The sequence below is a fragment of the Eptesicus fuscus genome, chromosome 2, assembly GCF_027574615.1.
Source record: "Eptesicus fuscus isolate TK198812 chromosome 2, DD_ASM_mEF_20220401, whole genome shotgun sequence".
Lineage (NCBI taxonomy): Eukaryota > Metazoa > Chordata > Mammalia > Chiroptera > Vespertilionidae > Eptesicus > Eptesicus fuscus.
The window spans coordinates 42,847,144-42,865,023 of NC_072474.1; the positions used below are offsets into that span (position 1 = coordinate 42,847,144).

General features: G+C 44.7%; 1 protein-coding gene across 3 annotated transcripts in view; it reads left to right on the forward strand.

Moving 5' to 3' along the window:
* Positions 1 to 17,880, forward strand: part of PAPSS1 (3'-phosphoadenosine 5'-phosphosulfate synthase 1) — a 99,986-nt gene that overhangs the window by 49,244 nt on the left and 32,862 nt on the right. For all 3 annotated transcript variants that reach the window (XM_028158613.2, XM_054726733.1, XM_054726743.1), the window contains 2 exons: positions 2,216 to 2,351; positions 13,954 to 14,222. In XM_028158613.2, coding sequence (XP_028014414.1) covers positions 2,216 to 2,351; positions 13,954 to 14,222 — 405 coding nt within the window. The remainder of the gene's footprint in view (positions 1 to 2,215; positions 2,352 to 13,953; positions 14,223 to 17,880) is intronic.

Genomic DNA, 17,880 nt, shown 5'->3' on the forward strand with positions numbered 1-17,880 from the left:
GAGAGAGGACCTTGGGAAGCTAGAGGGCTTCCCATTCTACCCTGAAATGTTAGGACTTTGTTCAGTCATAATAACCATTTACATGTAGTTATGCTTCTCAGACCACATTTCTGTTAGCTGGTCCTTTCAGTGACCCTCGGAGGTAGACAGTGTTTTTCTTTATCCGGAAGAACCTTGGAGTGGGCTCCGCTTGCCCAGAGCTGTAGAGGCAGCAGTCCCGAGTCAGGGTTAGGTCTGTCCTGGGTCTTCTGTGTTCTTTTTACTACTCTGCAAGCTCCCTACAAACGAAGAGGTCGCAGGCAGGCTTGGGCACGAGAGGACCACCAGGTGGTGCTGTGAGGGACTTAGCCCGGCAGTCTTGTGCAGGAGGTCCCGTCCCAGCTCCACTCCCAGCGGTACCGCCCGAGCTATCCAGTTTCTAGGCTAGACTGGTGCTCATCCCCTGGCTGGAGTCCTGCTTCCTCTCGTACCCACTACCTTCCATTCTCCTCAAGCAGCCAGAGTGTAGAGTGTGTCTTCTCAAAATGTAAATCCTTTAAAAGTCGTCAGTAAACTGCTCCTTAGAGTTAGAATAAAACCCAAGTGCCTGTCTGTGGCCTCGCATGGTGCTCCTGATCTCTCTTACCTCTGCTCCTGTCCTTGCTTTCACCTTTTCTGACCTTCCAGCCACATTGCCTTTCTTTCTGTTCCTCAGAGACAACGCCTTTTGCTGCTCCGGGACTTTGTGCCTGCCGTCCCTCTGCCTAAAATGCTTTCCCTCCCTGGCTGTTTCCTTTTCATCATCTCAAGTTAAATGCCACCCTCCTCAGAGAAGCCTTCACGGCCTCCTTTTTCGCAGTTACTCACTGTACGTCCAGGGCACTGTGTTCCATTGCCCTTTCTATTTTCTCTAACATTCGGTACCAGCTGGTATTTCTCTGGTCGCTCTTCTGTCTCCCCTGCTGGGACATAAGCTCCATTGCAGGAAGATCTCTCCCTCTCTCTCTCTCTCTCTCTCTCTCTCTCTCTCTCTCTCTCTCTCTCGTTTTCTGCTGTATTTCCCAGTGCCTGCTGGAAGCCCCGGCACACACCAGTTACTCAGTAAATGTTTATTGAATGAGTGGTCTGATGGGAGGGGATGGACCTTCTAGTGGGGAAGACCAGGTAGGAAGGGGCTGCAGCAGTTCAGGAACATCGTTAGCACATAAACCGCAGTCGTGGGAGAAGGGCCAGCTTGAGCTGCTCTGTGAGAGGGACACGTCCTAGGAAATAGCATCTCCTCTTCCAGATGCAGGGAAAGAGGACCAGAGAAGATAAGAAATCTGAGGTGGTGTGGAGATTGGAAGGCTTGGCTCTGTGCCCAACTCTATCATCATTACTTTAATTGCTCAAAAGTTTAGGATTGGAGAGCACAAAATAGGGGCTAATCCAGGATTACAAACTTTTGTTAATCAACACACAACAACAATGAAAAGAATGTTTTTATTACTTAAAAGTCATTAATTGTTCATGTTGGTTTTGTTCGCCCTTTCTTTTTAAATGGGATAGTTGTTTCAAAAGTCCTTTGAGAAATTATAGAATGCTAGAGGCCCAGTGCACAAATTCATGCATTGGTGGGGTCCCTTGGGGTGGCCTGCAGGGATTGGGCCCCAGCTCGCACCCCCAGCCTCGCAGCCCCGCAGCCCTGCCTGGCACCCCTCTGTGGCCTGGCGCCGCCCCTTCACCTGCTCCACCATCCCGCTTGTGGGGCGATTGTTTGGGGCTGGGCCCCCGCTGCTGCCGCTGGTTGCAATCTGCCGGGCGATCGGTGGGGTGATCGGGTGCCTGCTCTCACCCGCCTTGGCCTGGTGCCACCTGCTCACCTGCTCCACCACCCCGCCGTGGTCCTGCTCTCGTTGGGGCCCATCAGGGCTGCAGTGCCTCCACTGCCACCCGCTGCCAGCGCCTTGTCCCCAGTGCCTGCCATGTTCTGCTCCGCCCCCTGGTGGTCAGCACATGTCATAGTGAGCAGTCAAACTCCTGGCCGAACAATGTGCATATTAGGATTTTATTATATAGGATACTCTAATTCTGTAGCATTTTCAATCCCAATTCAGTTGTTAAGCTAAATGTACTTACCATTGACATTGAGAGGAAAGTAAAAGTTTATAACCATAGTTAGCTTGTATGAGAGAAATGTTCTTGTTTTTCTCTTGGTTTCTATTTAAAACAATTATTTTCTCTTTCTTCCCATTAGATGGTTATGGAACAAGGAGATTGGCTGATTGGAGGAGATCTTCAAGTCTTGGACCGAATTTATTGGAATGATGGTCTTGATCAGTATCGTCTTACTCCTACTGAACTAAAGCAGAAGTTTAAAGATATGAATGCTGGTACGACATGTACCTAAATACCTAATATGGGGATACTTGGGGGTTTTTGCTTGATGGGAAAAGTTTAGAAGACTTCCCCTCCAATATTTAATAATTAGAGGCCTGGTGCACGAATTCGTGCACGGGTGGGGTCCCTCAGCCTGGCTGGCGATCGGGGCCGATCGGGGCCACGGGAGGTTGGTCAGCGGGGAGAGGGGCCGCAAGAGGTTGGTTGGCTGGGGGGGCAGGGCTGCGGGAGGTTGGCTGCCCTGATCGGGGCTATTGGGCCAGCTGGGGGGTGGGGTGGGCCGTGGAAGGTTGGCCGGCCATGGGGAGGGGCTGCGGGAGGTTGGCTGTGGGAATGCACTGACCACAAGGGGGCAGCTTCTGCATTGAGCATATGCCCCCTGGTGGTCAGTGTGTGTCATTGCGACTGGTCGTTCAGTCAGTTGGTCACTTAGGCTTTTATATATATAGATGTAACACAGAATGATGAGTAAAGGTAAATGTAGCAATTGGAATATGTAAGGAAAAGTATCATTGGATCTAACATTATTTTGTATGCTACGTGAAAGATGAATGCTAGTAACAAATTGATCTTTTAATTGTTTATTATGAAACTCTCCTGTTAAAGATGAACAGAACTATGGAAGATAAATTTTTTGAAGAGCTCATTCATATCAATGTGCTTTATATCTCAGAATGTCTTATATGAGTGGACTGTGTCACTGCAGAAAGTAATAGGAAAACAGAACTTTTATCATGTTTGTTATTCAGTCAACAAATGTTTGTTGTTTATCACCAAGTACGGAGATCCATAAATAAATGACAGGAGCTTACAGTGGAAAAGAGAGAGACATTAAACAAATAGCAGAAAAGGTTGTTGAAAAGTAGGTTAATGATTTTAAATTTCTGGATTAGGATGGAGTGGAGCAGTAAGAGCAGAGAGCCTATAGATTACATATTATAAAAACTTCAGGAGAGGCTTTTTTTTTTTTTTTATATAAGATAACTGCTGCTCATAGGTCTTTTACACAGAGGTAGATAAATGGTGTATTTACACTGGTGTGCCCATACCCTTTCTCTCCCTACACTCACAAGTCCACAGTGCCATGTGAGGCAAAATCATTCATTGGAGTTGGGAGGCTTTTTTAAGATCTGACGAATTTTGAAGCATCTTATAATCATATTACTAATTAATTCTCACTCCACAGAAATGTTTAAGCCCTGAGTGTTAGTGCTGTTTTGTGCGTTTTTAAAAAAATATATTTTCTGTGTAGGAATGAGGCAGAGATGGCTGAGAAAAATCAGGTGAACATGGTTGCTTTTTAAGGAAATAGCTGGCCACCAAGCTGTATTTGTTCTCTCCCAAGTGACTGTAGGAATCAGGGCAAGAGCACCCATTTCATCAGCTGTGTTCAGCCTCTCTGACCCCTAGATCCCAGCAAGTCATTTGCAGTCTTGTGTGCAATGTCCCTGCTTCACCACCTAGTAGTTATGTGGTTGTGGGAAATTGCATTCATTTCTAAGGCTCAGTTCCCTCCGTTGTGAGAGTAAGGACAATGATGGTACTAATGCATAGGATTTTATTTTAAAGAGTGAAATGAGGTAAGATGTCTAAGTCACTGTAAACAATACCTGGCACATGGTAAGCGGTTCAGGTCATAATTTCTGTTATGTGAGGGAAGCTAGCCTTATCTATATTTGTGTAAGGTTAGAAAAAGAATGCCTGTTTATTTTTAAGCTGTACTGTAGTTTGCTAATATTTGAAAATAAGATCAAGAACTGGAGGCCACACACACCCTCCTCAGAGCCCCACAGTTCCCGCCCAGCCTGCCTCCTTCATCACAGCTCCTGCTTGGTTCCCGTTGGGTATTGAGTGTAGGATTGCTCACTCCAAGCCCTTCCAAACTTGATTTTTTTCCCTCTCTGACTTTGAAGCGAATATTTGGTTTAAACAACTTGTACTCAAATAGTCTCTGAAAGCTACACTTGCTGCTTGCCTGTACAACAGCTTATTTATCTTGTTTGTTGCTAACATTTTTTTGGGCCCAGTCATAGGGAATATCTTTATGTAAGTCAGTGATGGCACCTCACTCTCTTGTCAGTATGTGATTAAGGGTCAGTGTTTGAGTCTGTTCTGCCCACTGAGAGGTAAGGTTTTCATTCCTGACAAGAAACTGGCTTACAACTAAAGTCATCTTCTCCCATCCTTCCTGTCCAAGCAGGAAGTGCTTAGGTAGCTGCCGTGTGAAGGTGCACTGTCCGGAGCTCTGGCAGTCGTCATTCTGCACTGCTGAGGGTCTGTGAGAATCTTAACTGTTTGAGTTTGTGATCCAACCCTGGGTTCCTCTATCTCTGAATTTCTTACTCAAAGACCTAATGCATGTTTGAATTATTTTGGGCACTTCTAATTGGGTCTTATTTTATTTGCAACCAGAAGCATCTGATAGTTTTTTTGTTTTTTTTTTAAATGTGCATATTTTTCTCTTTTTTTTTTTTTCTGGTGAATGGGGACATGTTAATGGAGGACTTGCTGAGACAACCTCATTTACTTTAATTTTTTGCCAAAATTTGAATGCATATTTAAAATTCACCTTAGTAAATTAATTGTTGGCATGGTTGAGGAGTCTTATCAAGGAATTATCATTCATAATTAGAGACCTTAATATGACATCTGTTTTACACTCTTTAGTGAGCCAAACATTTTGAATTAGTTAAGAAAATTTATTGCATAATGAGTGATTGCAACTTTGTTTAGAGTAGCTAAGAGCCAGTTATTAGCCTTGTATTAGACAACAAAGATGGTGGAGTGTTAGTTTGTTTACTTTTCCATTTTAGGACGAAGGCAAATAAGCAACAGGCTGAGGAGATTCCTTTGTAGTTCTTATTCAGTGTTAGGAAACCAATAATAAGTCTTCTGCTGATGGGTATGAAATGTAGTTCAAGGGAGAGAAAACAAGGAATATTTATTTTTTCTCTTACCTGGGGATTTTTTCTTGCCTCTCTCTTTCTCCTTCCCTAGTGTTAGAAGAACTTTGATCGCCCCTTTTGGGCTGTCATCTTGTGCACATTGACATGATTGGTTTGGCTGTTCCGGCCATCCTGTGGCTGGAAGGGTTGAGAGGTCTTTAACACCCACACAGTGGTTGCAAGGTGACATGATTCCAGATGGCAGGTTCTTTGAACCACTGGTGCTTGATCTCTATCTTGGAAAGAAAGAATGAATTTCACTTAAGCCAAGTAAGAGCCAGTTAGTATTTATTACACATAGAACGCTGGTGTCCTGCCAGGTTACAAAGGAAAAAGTTGACATAATTTCCTTCAGGCTAGTATGTGGTAGCACAGGGTTGAATAAATCTAAGAAAGCTTAGAGCTGTTGAACTAAAAAGTCTATTTTAAATGAATGGGTAGGGACATTAGATGGATAGCTTAGGCCACGTTGGGAATGATGAATGAGAGCTGAGGCTGCGCAGGTGGTCTGTCTATGAGGGCACTTGGCTTTCTTGACCTTGAATGACAGTGAGCTGGAGAGAGTGTGGCCTGAGGTTGCGTAAGGAGAGACTCAGTCAAGTCAGAGCACACTCAGAGGAGGCTCTGAACATAATTTAACAAAGCAAGTGTTTAAAGAAGGATGGTCAGGGTTAAGGGAACTCACAGGAATGTTTTAGCATCCAGGGAACACAGTTTAGGGTAGTGTTACCACTCCTGAGAGGGCACGGGAAGGAAACTGTTTGGAAGCCTGGTGAGAGGAGCTGTAGCTGTGAGGAGGGGCTGTGGGGCAGAAGCTAGTTGTAGGGGATGTAGGCACAGCCGGAATCACAGCGCTGAGGCAGCGTGCTATGGTGCAAGAGCACCTGCAAAGCTTGTCTCCCTCCATCTTCTGGTTGCCTGCCAATGTCTCCCATCTTGGAGGCATGCGCACACGTATGCATACACAGTGCACACATGCACATGTATGTACATACACATACATGCACACAGAACACACATGCAAGCACAGGACAGAAAATTGATGGGAAGCAGCACAGAGCCCATTTAGCAAAAAGCTTTATGTTTCACATTTATTTTTATTTTTATTGGAAAATATTTCTAGGCTTAAGAATGAAAAACATTTTATGGCTGCATACTTTGGATGTAAGAGTACCTGTTTGTGAAGAATTCTAATTAGTGTTTGTATTTACTCAAGTGGCCTATGTCTTACTGATTTTTCCCCCCTCAGAAGCAGTTTAAGTAAAACAAATACTAGTAATTTATGATAGTCTGGAGAGAGGCAAGGGAGATCAAAGCCTTCTTTCAAATTCTCTTCAAAAAACTTCCACAAAACCACACTTTAAATGTCATATGCACACACACACACCCCTCTCTAACAACATGACAATTATCAATATTCTTGTTTAGCTACTTTATTGATTCAGGGAAAGCAGAAGTACCTGCTTTGAGAGCTTTGGGGTAAATAATGTGGTAGATATTAAAGCTTGAGTAGGGCTGGGAGAGGAAACTTATTCGTTACGCTGTTTGTAGGACAATTTCACACAGAAGTTGAAAGCGGGGAAGCAGGAAGATGTTGTAATCATGGGCTTAGTGGTTGGGATGCATACCAGGGCTCTGCTGGGGAAGCACAGTTCTGAGGAAATGGGGGGAAGGGTGACGAGGAACTAGAAGCACTTTTTTGCTCATCACCTTATTTGTTGATGGGCACTCATGGGCAGGCACTCAGCTGAGAAATTGCAGAGCTGGGGTCCAACCCGGGTTCTTTGCACGGTGCCCCAGGGTTTGATGCCCTGGCGTTGGACTAGGTGACCCGTGCCCTGCACTCTCCAGGGAGTCAGTCCTGGCCCTCTTCCCACCATCAGGAAATGCTCCTGGCCACTGTTTGCTTGCCTGCCGCACATCAACATTTGCTCAGAAGTACCTTCTCCACTTCCTTCTTCTCTTTCCACTGCTAGAAGGAAACGGTCAAATTGTGCTTCTTTCCGTGATGTGCTGGCTCCTGGGCTAGATGGTGTTTAAGCTGAGGAAGAGGGAACACCTGTACTGGCTGTTCCTCTATGTAGACATGAAATATAGCCAAAGGAATGGGTTTTGGGGGCTAGACCTGCGTCTGGCTTGTGATGTGACAGTAATAGTGAAGGTGGAAGAAACGGGGGGATGCAGGGCAGTAATGAGCAATATATCTTGAAATGGTTTCAGTGATATCTCTAAACTGCTGAATTGGAAGGTCAGGACTCAGAGATGCAACTAACAGAAGCCATCTGTGCACAGAGTAATTGGATCCAGGTGAAGGGTAAGTTCCTTGAAGAGCGTGTAGAGAAAGAATTTCATCGGACCCAGCAGTGAGCCCTGCTGCTCTGAGAGGTCCTACAAGATGTCAGAAACAGGTGATTACACCAAAATGGCCAAGCAGAATATAAAATGCCATGCATATCTGATGAGGACTGTGTAAAAATGCATGGGTAAGGAGAGCAACTAGGAAAGTGGTTTTTGTTGTTGTTGTTTTTGTTTTTTTATGTCGGAAGCAGCGGAGAGGCCAGGAGCATTTAAAACAGGAACGTGTCCTTTGGATTTGGCAGGAGCTTCATACCACGTGACGGAGCAGGAAGGAATTGGTTGAATGAATGAATCCAGTCCTGTTCTTCCATTTATCCTTCACACAGTCACCAGACTGATCCTCTGAAAACAAAGACCTAATTATGCCTGTTGCCGTTGAAGGAAGTGTATTATTCCTTTGCACATGGGCTTATTTTCTGGTTGGTGAATGTCGGCTTCTCCTCCTCCGACCAGATTGTACGCTCCTGGGGGCAGGGCCAGTTTCACTGCTGCCTCAGGACAGCATCTCTAAGGTGGCATTTTCATCTTGCCCCAGATTGTCTCCTCCCTGCCCTGCCTGCTGTCGCAGGGTGCGGAGGCCGGACTCAAGGAGGAAGGCCAGGTTGTGGACACGTCCTGTGAAGAGGTGGTGCAGGGCTGCTGTTGCATCGGTAGTGAGGGAAGCAGAGCTGCTGATGAGATCCAGGGCACACGTGCTTCATCGCCCGTGGAGGGTGAGGGCGAGGAAGGGATAAGGGATCTGAGTCTCTGAGATGAGTGGTGGGACTGTGCTCCCAGAGGGTGTGGAGGAGGACCAGCGATGCACAGGAGGCTGTGAGGAATCCAACCCGAGGTGTACATGGGGCACTGAGAGGTAGTGCGGAGATGATCTGGGGCGTAGGGGCGGGTTCTACTAGTCGCTAACACAGAGCCCTGCTCAGGGGCCTCAGGCTGCTGGGAGCAGGACGGGGAGAGTGCTGGGGACAGGACATTGCCTGTCCGCTGTTGTCACAGCACGACCCCATTCACCAGTGTGTAGGTTGTGGTCTGCCAGAGGAGCCTGTCCGGGTCCTGGGGGAGGAATAGATTGGGTGGATGGAGAGAATGGGAGAGTTGGTGGAAGTCTTACTTTATATGGAAATGTGGGAACATGTTCCTCAGCAATAATCATCTTCTCATTTTGCTGTCTCTTCACTCTACCCACTTACTCTCTGCCTTGCCCACCAGTCTTGCACAGTGCCATTAGACTAGTTTTCTGTAAGACACTACTGGTTAACTCACAACCCCTTTTGGTCCCATTGTGTCCTGCCTAACCTGGCATTTGATATTCTACACCAGTGGTTGGCAAACTACGGCTCGTGAGCCGTGGTTTGCTGCTTTGTTGACTAATGAGTTTGCTGACCACTGACCTAGACTCTCGATTCCATTAATTACAGGCTGTTGTTGTTCCTTGTGATTAAGCCCCTATCCCAGTGGTCGGTCAACTCGTAAAACTGTTCTACACGATCATCTTGTGTCAGCTTTTATATCCATCTTGTGGCAGAATGGATGATCCTGTGTTCCTCACACACATCTATCTCAGCTTTTCTGTGTCTACAGTTTGGCTCACATCAGCTGGTTTGGTTAGAATACTGATTTTACTTCTATCAGCACATTTCATTTAGCCAAGTATAGCATGCAGACCAAATCTGGCCCACTGCTGTTCTTTGTAAATAAAGTTTTATTGGAAAACTGCCACATTCATTTCTTTATGCATTATCTGTGGCTTTTTTTTTTGCACCACTATAGCAGGCTGAATAGCTGCAGAAACCCCATCTCCTGCAAAGCCTAAAGTTTTTACTCTGACTCCTTTAGGAAAAAGTGTGCTTTTATTCATGGTGTCAGCAGCTTTGCAGTATATTTCTATAAGTCAAGATTATGGAATACCTGGTTCTTTCCCAGGAACAGGTACAGAGGGCTAGAAAGAAATGGAAATCATAAGTGTTAATACTAAATTTCAGTCATCTTGTAGATCACCACCTATTTTCAAACATGATCTTAGGTAAAGCAGTCTGAAACTAAGCCATAAGGAATTATAAGTGAGAAGGCAAATATTTTTTACTGATTATGGTGTGACAATCAGGGAAATCACTGTTTTTTAGAAAATGACAATTAGAATGTGAGACATAATGAAAGTTGTTGTAAGTATTAGTGGCCCCAGGTTCATAGTGGCCCATTATTCTTTTATTTTTGATGGAAAATTGATGAAAGAAAATTTAATCGTGATGCATACTGGGCTATGTTCGTTGGGACAGTACCCTGGGAGGATAGCTCCCAATGGATCAGATGCTCTGATTACAGTGTTCATTCACGGAAGTTCCTTAGTGGAGAGACCAAAAGGTAGGGGTGAAAATACAGCCTGGAACTACAGACGGTTAAAGCCATTTGTGTAATTCATTGACATATAGTGATGAGGAGTTGAAAAGATCAGAAATTTAAGGAAGACCTGGTTCTGTTGGCAAGAAAAAAATGGGCAGACAGATCAAATGTGGTCATTGGATTTCTGAGTGCAACTGATAGTAAGGAAAGAATTCTACCTGGAAGAAATTTTGGCAGCAAAATCCTTTATATGTTTCTAATGTGAACTTTTAATAAGTCATTCATCTTAACTTTATCTGTTAAATGTCCAGTGTGGAGCTAGATTAATTCTTTTTGGAAAGAAAGCCTAGGTAGATAAATTATTAGAATCTGTGAAATATGTGTATGTGAGACAGAATTTATTTTTTATGTTTCCTTTTGCACATCCTGTCATATAAATAACCCTGCTAAAGGGCGATTTTAAAAAATCAGATTTGACCTGATTGAAGTCTAGGAATGTAGTCATCATACACCTGAGATGCATTAACCAAGGGTCATGTTCAAAGATAGACTCCTGTTCGTGATTAAAGAGGACACAGGCTGCCTATCCAGCACTGAGCTAACACTCCCTCACTCGGAAACACTCGCTGGGAGTAGAGTTCGTGCTTCATATTGGGTGGCTCACAGTTTTTATTCATTCTGTTACAGATGAGGTTCACCTTTTCTAAAGTTAGTTTTTATCTCTTAAGATTGTGTTTGCCAGTTTTTTTCTGCTATAAAGTTAGCAAATTATTTTATACTTACTAACAAGTATTTTGGGGGAGAGATTTTTAGACCATAAATATTCTGTTGTCATCAAACTTTTACCTGCTAGTTTTAGCACAATACAAATACTGTCAGATGGTGAATTTCTAATCCCTTCATTCCTTTTACATTTATTAGTTGACTTTCTACCATAAGGTAGAATTTCCACTTCTCCCCCATTGGTTATTCATTTATTTTATTCTTAGGGACTCACAGATTCTTGTTTTACTCAGTTGGGTACGATCCATTACTATTACTTACTTTGATGTTTAGCTTATTCTGGGTTCACCAGACTGGTTGCTTTGTCCTTTTGACATGCCCCTGTCATTCTTTGAGCACTTTCTTTATGACACAAAGGATGTTTCAGCTCATGTTGAGCAGCAGGTCTTGGAATAACTTCATTGTCATTTATCTATCTATATAAAAGGCTAATATGCAAAGTATCCCCTCGGGAGTTTGACCGCAAGTTCGATCACTCACTATGATGTGCGCTGACCACCAGGGGGCGGCGCGGAACAAAGGAAGGCCCCTGCCGGCAGCGGAAGGCTCCAATAGGCCCTGATCGCTGGCCAGGCCTAGGGATCCTACCTGTTGCATGAATTTTGTGCACCAGGCCTCTAGTTTCATTATAATGATGAGATGTCCTAGGACGGTGGTCGGCAAACTCATTAGTCAACAGAGCCAAATATCAACAGTACAACGATTGAAATTTCTTTCGAGAGCCAAATTTTTAAACTTCTTCTAATGCCACTTCTTCAAAATAGACTCGCCTAGGCTGTGGTATTTTGTGGAAGAGCCACACTCAAGGGGCCAAAGAGCCACATGTGGCTCGCGAGCTGCAGTTTGCCAACCATGGTCCTAGGAAATTAACTCTCCTTAAAATCAATTAGCCTGTGGTAAAATTGGTTTCATGATACGTCATTGGACGACGTTGAGGACTTACTGTACTTTCCTTGCCCTAGCCCCAGAATCGGTCATTTTGCCCAGGAGCGCTGATTTGTTTGAGTGGTATTGGTAAAAACCATTCTAAAGAGAATGCAAAATTTGGGCTTCAGTTTTGCTCATTGTCAACTCACTGCAGAGTTGTCGCTTATAGGACCTTTTAGTTGACAGAACTAAGAAATACACATTTGCACATATTATACATAAACTCACATTTATATCTGTCCCTGTATCTGCCTATCTAAATAGCTGAAAACCGTGAAGTCACCCTACTTTCCTTTATAACCCAATTCCACATGGTCTGTTCCAGCCTTTCTCCTTTCTGTGTTTATACCTTCCTTCTCCTATGGTATGAATCTTGGCTCCCATTATCCTCAACATATTTACTTATTTGCTGTACCTCCCTGTGTGTAAGCAGTGGCCCAATCAAATGGTCTGTCTCCTAGGCCCCGGCCTGTTGGCCTGAACCATGCAGGTGTCTCCTTGGTCCTGGTGCTCCAGGCTCGTGCTGGGCCAGAGTCTCCTTTCCTCCCCATGGGACCGCCCCACCTCTCCCCCACCCCAAACCTTCCCATCAGTGCAGCGACTCACAGCAACCTAGAGTAGGATTTGTTAGTGCTTAGTAAGTGTCTCTGTTGTGATTCAAGGCAGTTTATAAAGAATGGGCAGCGTAAAGTGAAGGGAGGAGAGGAAGAGATCTGAACTGAGTAAGTGATGAGATTTAGGCTAGAATCACTATGGCAGGTTGTTCAGGCAGTAGTCCCCCAAGTGGAGGAATATTCATACTCATATTAATGTCAGGAGAATGTCATCCTTCATCTCCCCTTTTTTGAAGAACTGCAGTACATTTGGGTCCCAAAGTAAAATTGCTTTTTGGTCTTGGGAGAGGGAGTTCCAGAGTTCTACTTGGTGGTCAAAAGGAATGTTTGGGAATCTTTTTATATTATAAAGAAAACAAAAATGGAAGTGAATTCAGAAGGACAGAAAAACTTTCAGGTCTGTACCCCTCCTCCTATCTCCTAAAAACAGAATGGTTTTAAATGCTCATATATTTGTATCAAGACTTTCTTGTTCTTTGTACTTTATGTAGTATCAGTTATTTCTTGGGTGAAAACCAGCCTTGTTCTTTTATAAACGGTAACTTCAGGAACTTCAAAGCATAATGCTGTAAATCTTAGAATATCAGAGGTTGCGCCCAAAAAACCCTAGTTAAATAGGTGCCACAGTTTCCCCCCTGGGATTTTGTCATGGGGTAGAAATGGGTTAGAATTGAGAACAGATTGGAGAAGACGTTGACGTTGTACTGCTTGGCTTAACGTTATCAGGGGAGGGGAGGGGAGGATGTGCCTCTCTCAGAGTCAGGCTTGGATGAACACGCGCTGTGCCAGGTGTTGTGAAGGCAGTATCAGAGCTCCTCTGACGGGTTGTCACTTTCTTCTGTGAGATTGCTCTGTGACCTCAAAGAACCATGTCTTCTCAGAAAGGTCTCCTAATAGGAAGCCCCAGGTAGGGATAAAGCCAGGGTTGTAAGCCCGAGATACAGAGTTAGTCTAATGAATCTAGCAGTTCCTATTGTTTGGGTAATAGCAATGGCCCTTGTAAGGGATATTGGTGTTGCTCAGCTGTAATCCAAAATCCCAACCTGGCATCACAAAGCCAGATAGGGTTCCAGTCAAGCAGAGTAATCAGTATAAATACACATGTTTGGATAGCAAGTAAATTTTTTGAATTATAAATGTCTCCACCTTACTGTATTCTTTTAATAAAGAAGTGTCTTAGGTCTTACGGAGCCGTGGTCGCCAACCGGTGGTCCGCAGACCACTGGTGGTCCGTGAGGTCCTAAAGGTTGGCGACCGCTTCTATGGAGGGATTGGCCTGGTGGGTCGTTAAGACAAAGACAAAGAATTTATATCCATGTAAGCAGCAGAACCAGGATGTCAGGACCCGAGAGTATGATTGTTATTCTCAAGTTTCCCATGAATGCAGAAAGTAATTGTTATAAACCCATCAATGTTATGACATATCCTCAAACATGTGAGATTTGTAAAGTAAAAATACAGTAGGCGTGCAGGTCATGTTGGCGTGGTCAGAGCAGTACATGTTTTTCACTAGTTTTTGATTCCGAGAATGCATGTTTGCTTATTCCTAAGCATCGAGCTTCAAGAATTATCTTTTGCAAGGTCATCTGTTAGAAACATGCTCCTCTTAACTCTGAAAATTCTCTTTTCAGATGCTGTCTTTGCATTTCAATTACGCAACCCAGTGCACAACGGACATGCTCTATTAATGCAGGACACCCATAAACAACTTCTAGAGAGGGGCTACCGGCGCCCTGTTCTCCTCCTGCACCCTCTGGGTGGCTGGACCAAGGATGACGATGTTCCTTTGATGTGGCGAATGAAGCAGCATGCTGCCGTGCTGGAGGAAGGCGTCCTGAATCCCGAAACAACGGTGGTGGCCATCTTCCCATCTCCCATGATGTATGCTGGACCAACCGAGGTAGACTGCTTTTCAGATTTTCATGCAGCAGTGTGGAAACCACTCTCATGAACACAGCTACTGTCAGCCACACACCCGTCTGATCTGTGTGTCTGTTGCAAACACTGAGTGTGCCCGGAGTGCTCTCCTGCTCTGTCAGGGATGTTCTCTAGGGGTGGAGAAGGGCGGGCAGGGAGGAGCATGCTCCCCTTGCTCTTGTTGCAGTCCTTGGTCCCAGTTGTGGAACACGTTCTCTGTAGACGAAGGGCTTGGTGAGCTCGGAAAGGTGTGACACAGGCACCTCTTGTAACTGCTGGCCACGTTACAGACACAGCTCAGATGGCACCTGTCTCATCCCTTTGACTAAATCCTGAGTCCCTCTTCCCAGGAAACAGATTTGCTCTGATTTTTTCTTCTTCTGAATTTTGGAAGGGCCAAAGGTATTTCAGTAGGAAGAATGTCTGAAAAACAGTCGGGGGACATTCTTCATCTGTTCTTTTGTGAAGGACTGGAGCATAATAGAGTGAGGGTGTAAAATTGCTTCTTGATTTGAGTGGGAGAGGGTTCTAGCATTCTACTAAGGGGCGAGAAGGGATAGTTTGAGATATTTTTATATCTCTATATAAGGGGGACTTAAATAGATTTTTGCTGGAAGGTAGAGTAGGCTTTCAAAAAATAATTGTTGAATGAATGAATGACCTAAAAAACAGTGGGAAATTCCTAGCCAGCTTCTTGTTGGGTGTGCAAGCTAAAGAGTGGAAGGCATGTTCTTATGTATTCTTTTTCGACTCTTGGTCAAATTTATCTGGGAGACAAACCCTTTTAGAAAGGGTTAAATAATTTAGTTATACATACTCCTCTGTGATGTCTTCTTCCAAAAAAAGAAAGAAAGAAAGAAAAAAAGCTTAAAAGGAAATCCAAGCATGTTTAGTTATTTTTTGGGATCAAGCCCCCCCCCCAAATTTTTTTTTTAAATATATTTTATTGATTTTTTACAGAGAGGAAGAGAGAGGGATAGAGAGTTAGAAACCTCGATGAGAGAGAAACATCGATCAGCTGCCTCTTGCACACCCCCTACTGGGGATGTGCCCTCAACCAAGGTACATGCCCTTGACCGGAATCGAACCTGGGACCCTTGAGTCCGCAGGCCGACGCTCTATCCACTGAGCCAAACCGGTTTCGGCGAGCCCAAAAAATTTGATTGGAGCTTAGTTGTGGGGTTGTATGCTCTGTTACCTCTTTCCAAGAAAAACAGGCAAACAAAAATCAGCAGTCACCACACACTGAAGATTAACTCTTCTCTTGGATCCAGCCAAAGTAATGCAGGTAAAACTCACATTCTTCCCTCTTTGTTGTTGCACAATGCTCATGAATATTGGGTAGTGATAGACCTTTGAGTTTCCTAGAGATCACTCACAACCTTTAGTTTTTACATCTCAGAGAAGAACTAAAATTGTTTTGGAAATAAAGTAACAATTTTGTTGCAGTAGTTCCTCAATCTCTCCTTTGGTCCTATCTCCATCATTAGCATCATCATCATCATTGTCGTGGTCATCATCTAAAGGGAATCCTTTAGTCTGAAGTTCTCCAAAATTATAGGATGAATGGTTTTCAATGAGGAAATGACCCAAGTGAGTTTAGCATCAGAAATGGGTATATGATAAAAACCTCATTAAGAGCCAGATAGGAAAGTGAAGGAATTTATCTTCCCTATTCAGGGCATATTTTTCCTCTTTGTGTTTCTTAGTCTCTAAAAGGAGAAGAGACAGGACATTTTATTAACTAAATGAACTAAAAACTGCTTTTTAGAAGGTGGGAGTGAGCGGATAGGTAAATAATAAATGCAGCCAGCTGTAATGAATCCTTTCTTGAGAGTCAAGCATGCTGTTTTATCTACATTAGGAAGATTTTCATGTCTTCTGACTTCAGAGCAGGGTATGTTTCTACAGGAAGACTCAAAGGTGGAGATACCTAAGGTACCTTTGGGTGCTTGCATTTTGGCTCACCTGATAATCTTCCTCCGTGCAAGGCAGAACTGCCTGCTTGGCAGGCTGGTGGCAGGAGGCCTCAGATTCGACTCCCATTGTCGCCCGTGAGAACATGGTCTGGACAAAGCAGGAGAAGCCTGTTGTCGAGGAGGCCAGGCCCGGATGTGGACCTGGTTTGCCACCAGCTGGTTTTCGATCTTGGGTTAGCCATCTCTGGGCTGCGCTAGGTTCCCAGTAAATGGTTATTTAAGGGATGCACAGAGGGGGGACTGAATGTTCTTTATGGTTCTGCCCCATTCTGATCATTTTCTAGTTTTTGTTTTATTTTCTTTTTATTTCATATTAAAGTATAATTATAGTACATCAGAAAAGTCACATTCACAATACAATGAATTTCCCCCATTTGGTCATATTCATACAACCAGCACCCATATTTTTTAAAAAGACTACTACAACACCCCAGAAGTTCTTCTTCCTTCCCCCTCCTCTGCATTACCTGCCCTTCCCCAGTAGTCATCACTGTCCTCACCTCTCACATCCTGGATCCATCCAGTTTGCTTGGTTGTAGTTTGGATACTCTGGGAAAGAGACTCTGAGAGCGAGATTAGGGTTCAGGACATTTATTAGGGAGAGTACTTAGGGTCAGTGATTATGGAAGGGAAGGGAAAGAAAGAGGCAGGGTTGGGCAGTGGGAAAGCTGATTTGTGATTCAGTCTTAGTGGAAGCCTAGTTGATCCCCGGTGGAGTTCTGGAAAGGCCTTCAGAGATGTTCCAAGTTGCATAAGAAATAGTTGGTTATACCCCCTTGTTCACCAGTGATTGGCTGCTCGGGAAGGGGCGGGCCTTGGGGCTGCTGCTCTTGGAGAGGCAGCTTCTAAAGAGGGCGGACAGCTGCCTGGTGTGTGCTGGCAGAGCTCCTAACAGCTGGGGATGATCTTTCCTTCCCAAGGAGGGCATGGGCGGTGCATCCCAGCATCCAGTCCCGCCTGTTCTAACACCTTTTATAGCTAGAACTAGTGTTCCCGTTGCAGGAAAAATCCTGCAATAGGATTTCCTGCTGCACTCTACCCTGCCTCCATTCCTCCCTTGTCGCGCGCCCCGCCTTCTCGGCCAGCCCGCCTGCATTTCCCTTCGCCCCTGGCCCTGCCTCCGCTCCGCCCTTGTCGCCCGCCCCGCCTTCTCCTCCAGCCCGCCTGCGTTTCCCTTCGCCCCCGGCCCTGACTTCTCTCCTCCCTTCTCCTCCCCCCCTGGCTTGCTTGCTTCTTTGAAGCTTTACTCCCTTCTGCAGCTCTTGGCTTCTTTCGACACTGTCTTGATATGCAAATTAGCCACCATCTTTGTTGGGGTAATTTGCATACTCGTCCTGATTGGTTGGTGGGCATGGCTTGGCTGGTGGGCGTGGCTTAGGTGTAGCGAAGGTGCGGTCAATTTGCATATTTGTCTATTATTAGATTAGATTCTATACTCGCTCGTGTCTGGCTTCTTTCACTTTACATTTTGTTTGTGAAACTTGCCCTTATTGTTGTGTGTAGTTAGTTGGAGGTTAGTCATTCTCAGAACTGTGGAGTGTTCCCTGTGATAGGCTTTTGGTCAGTTTCCAGTTTTTTGCTGTTAAGAGTAGTGCCGGTATGAAAGTTTTAGTGCACATTTCTGTTGGTGTACCTGGGAGTAGCATTGCTGGGTCGTGGGTT